This window comes from Octopus bimaculoides, chromosome 11 (assembly GCF_001194135.2).
Source record: "Octopus bimaculoides isolate UCB-OBI-ISO-001 chromosome 11, ASM119413v2, whole genome shotgun sequence".
Taxonomy (NCBI): domain Eukaryota; kingdom Metazoa; phylum Mollusca; class Cephalopoda; order Octopoda; family Octopodidae; genus Octopus; species Octopus bimaculoides.
In genome coordinates, this window is record NC_068991.1 from 55,642,403 (window position 1) to 55,645,588 (window position 3,186).

The 3,186-nt window shown below is 33.5% G+C and overlaps 1 protein-coding gene across 1 annotated transcript in view; it reads right to left on the bottom strand.

The window, feature by feature from the left end:
* Positions 1–3,186, bottom strand: part of LOC128249093 (uncharacterized) — a 12,948-nt gene that overhangs the window by 1,534 nt on the left and 8,228 nt on the right. Inside the window, exons 4-5 of the mRNA XM_052971861.1 lie at positions 1,803–1,885; positions 372–528 (exon numbers count right to left, since the gene is read on the bottom strand). Of these exons, the coding sequence (XP_052827821.1) occupies positions 372–528; positions 1,803–1,885 (240 nt within the window). The remainder of the gene's footprint in view (positions 1–371; positions 529–1,802; positions 1,886–3,186) is intronic.

Here is a 3,186-nt window from a genome sequence, read left to right on the forward strand (position 1 = left end):
TATATATATATATATATATAATTTACCTTTTGAGATGATGACAAGTCATGATGCTGAAATTATCTAAACATATTAGATTTTTACATCATCAATTGAATTTCTTTATTGATCATAGCATTTTTATTCCCACACTATGTAAAACAATGTTAAATACATATAACTAATTACATCCAGGTCTTATCTACTTTAATCTTATCATTAGTACCAACAACTCATGTGAAAAATTGTAACCTTTTATATTACGTTATTTCAACAAATTAAGTACATTTAATGAAATCTGCTAAAAACATCACGATTAACAAAATATCGGTATCCAACAGCGTTACTTCATCCTTATTCACTGTAATCAATAAGAAACTAATTTGGCATACCTTGTTGTAATATGGACTTGTACTCATCAGAATCTGGAATGTGTCACCACAATGAAATAATTTATTGGATCCTTTTTTAAACCGTGGAATTTTATGTTTCCAGCGGAAGTCATAATTTAGAGGTGTTACTTTAGGTTGCTCAATAGTGACTTTAAATCTGTAAATATATGAAAATACAACTTCATTATGTACACACACGCGCGCACACACACACACATACACACATTTATGCATACACACACACACACACACACACACACACACACACACACACACACACACACACACACACATATATATATATATATATATATATATATATATATATATGTGTGTGTGTGTGTGTGTGTGTGTGTGTGTGTGTGTGTGTGTGTATATATTTATACATAAACAGATACACATATTTCCAACTGCTTCACATAGCTGCCTGAATTGTGCCTAAGATGCTGTACAAAGATATTTTCTCACTCTCACTGGAGACACACCCAAGGACTATCACAGTTTTGGGGGGAAATTGGTTTTCATAATGTCCGTGTCACGTCTTACAGCCTTTGCAGAATATACAGAGCATTGAGTATCAATCATCATGTCGGCATTTTGATAGTGTACAATAAACATACTAATAAGGATGAGGGGGGGAGGAGGAGAGGAAGAGGAGGAATGTCACTAGATGATATCTTTGGATCGCTGAGAAAAATACATGGTGTGCTGTAAGACGATAGGTTGATGGTGGAAGTGAGATAGAAAATGTCCAGAATAGAGGAGAGAAATTAGGATGGTGCTCGGAACAAAATGCAGAAGAGGGAACTTTACCAATGCAATAAATCCGCGAGACATGCTCATAAGATCCTCTGCTCTTTTATTGTGATGGATTAAGACTAAACTATAGAACTTATTATTATTATTATTATTATTATTATTATTATTATTATTATTATTATTATTATTATTAACATTATTGTTATTATTTTGTGAGAGAGCAGTACGTGCCATCAAAGTGACACTAGGGTTAAATATACGAAGCCCATTATACCCATCGTGACTACCCGTCTGATAAGGGTACACCAGGAACATGCATCATAACCAAGAATCAACTGAAAAAAGGAATCTGAATATAACCTTGTTAATTATTCTGTATATAAAATTGGAAAGGATACAATTGTACGTCATCAAATATAGATCATGAACTCTTCTAATGTCAATATATAGTTAGTAGTACTGGAGATCACAGTAGTGAAATCATAAGAGAATGATTAACGATGTTCAGGTAAACATCCTCTGATGATGATAATAGAGAATGTTTCCTTTCATATAAAGTGTTAGCTTATGAAGTATTTTTAAAATGTAGTCGTAAAAACAACTAAAATATACAGGAATGTATATTATTATACCATCATTTAATACGAGAAAAATGTAAAGTTGAAATTTTACCTCTGACATGGTGATATTGCAATGGCCGTAAGTATGATAACCATACGTCTGCATAGTGGTAACTTCATAGTTAATTTAAATAACTGCAAATAACAGAAAAGACGTATGATATGTAAGCTATGATGTGTGTCTTAGTTTTACACAAGATTTTCTTATATTTAATATTACGAGAGTGTTGTAAATATATAATGTGCGAAAAAAACTGTACCATGTAGCAAACTGAAAAAAAAAACACATGCATATATTCTTCTATGCTTCTACAATACGTACATTGACTGTATCATGTTGTTTCATATGATTCACCAACACTCGATCCTAGAAACCCAACTTTACTTGAGAAGTGAATTGTTTGAATTGATCTTTGCAAACAAATGATTGCTTAATGGTCTGTGTATTTTCGCACGAATGTTTTCAGACACCTTTCTATATAAGCTATTTCTACAAGCTATCGTCTGAAGAAAAGAATATTTCTCCACACAGAACAGCAAAGTAGACTTTATATACTGATATCTGAAAATCATTTTATATTTTATTTGAAGTATTTTATTCCCCGGAAAATATAATATTCTAGTATTTTCACCTATCTTCGTGTAAAAGGCATGTAATACGTACGCTGCTGAATTCTTACGACGTACAGGGTATTTTGCGGTTTGACATACGTACATATAATGATAATTCATTAGGATAACACATACGCATGTACATATACTTACACTACAAAATAGATAAGTACACACTGTCGCACATATATGTACACACACTGACACTAACACATAGACATACACACACATGCATAAATTTATCTTTATATTTATACACACACACTGATTGAATGCGCATATGTGTGGCTATATGTGTGTACTTTCGTCTATGTATGTGAACGTGTTTGCCATTGGACAATGGAAATTCAGTTGTTTGACCAAGTGGGTTACTTACTCCTTAATTAGCGTGTAAGCGGCTGAGTATATCACAGACATGTGCACCCTTGACGTAATTCTAAGGGAGAATCAGAATGGCACAGTGTATGACAAAGCTGTACCACATGGATTATTGGTACAATCAAGTACTCGACGGGCTTCGCTGCAGTTTCTCTCTATCTAATTTCACTCACAAAGTATGGCTGAAACCAAGGTTTTAGAAGATCAGAAGTACTGAAGATATCGACCAGTGAGATTCAACCTGATATCTTGTGATTGTGAAGCGAACTTTTCAAATATTTAGCCGTACTGATCCTTCATCTCTCTCTCTCTATCTCTCTATCTCTCTCTCTCTCTCTCCTTCTCTCTCCCCTCTCTCCCTCTCTTTCTCTCTACATATATATATATATATATATATATACATACACACACACACACACACACACACACACACACACACACACACA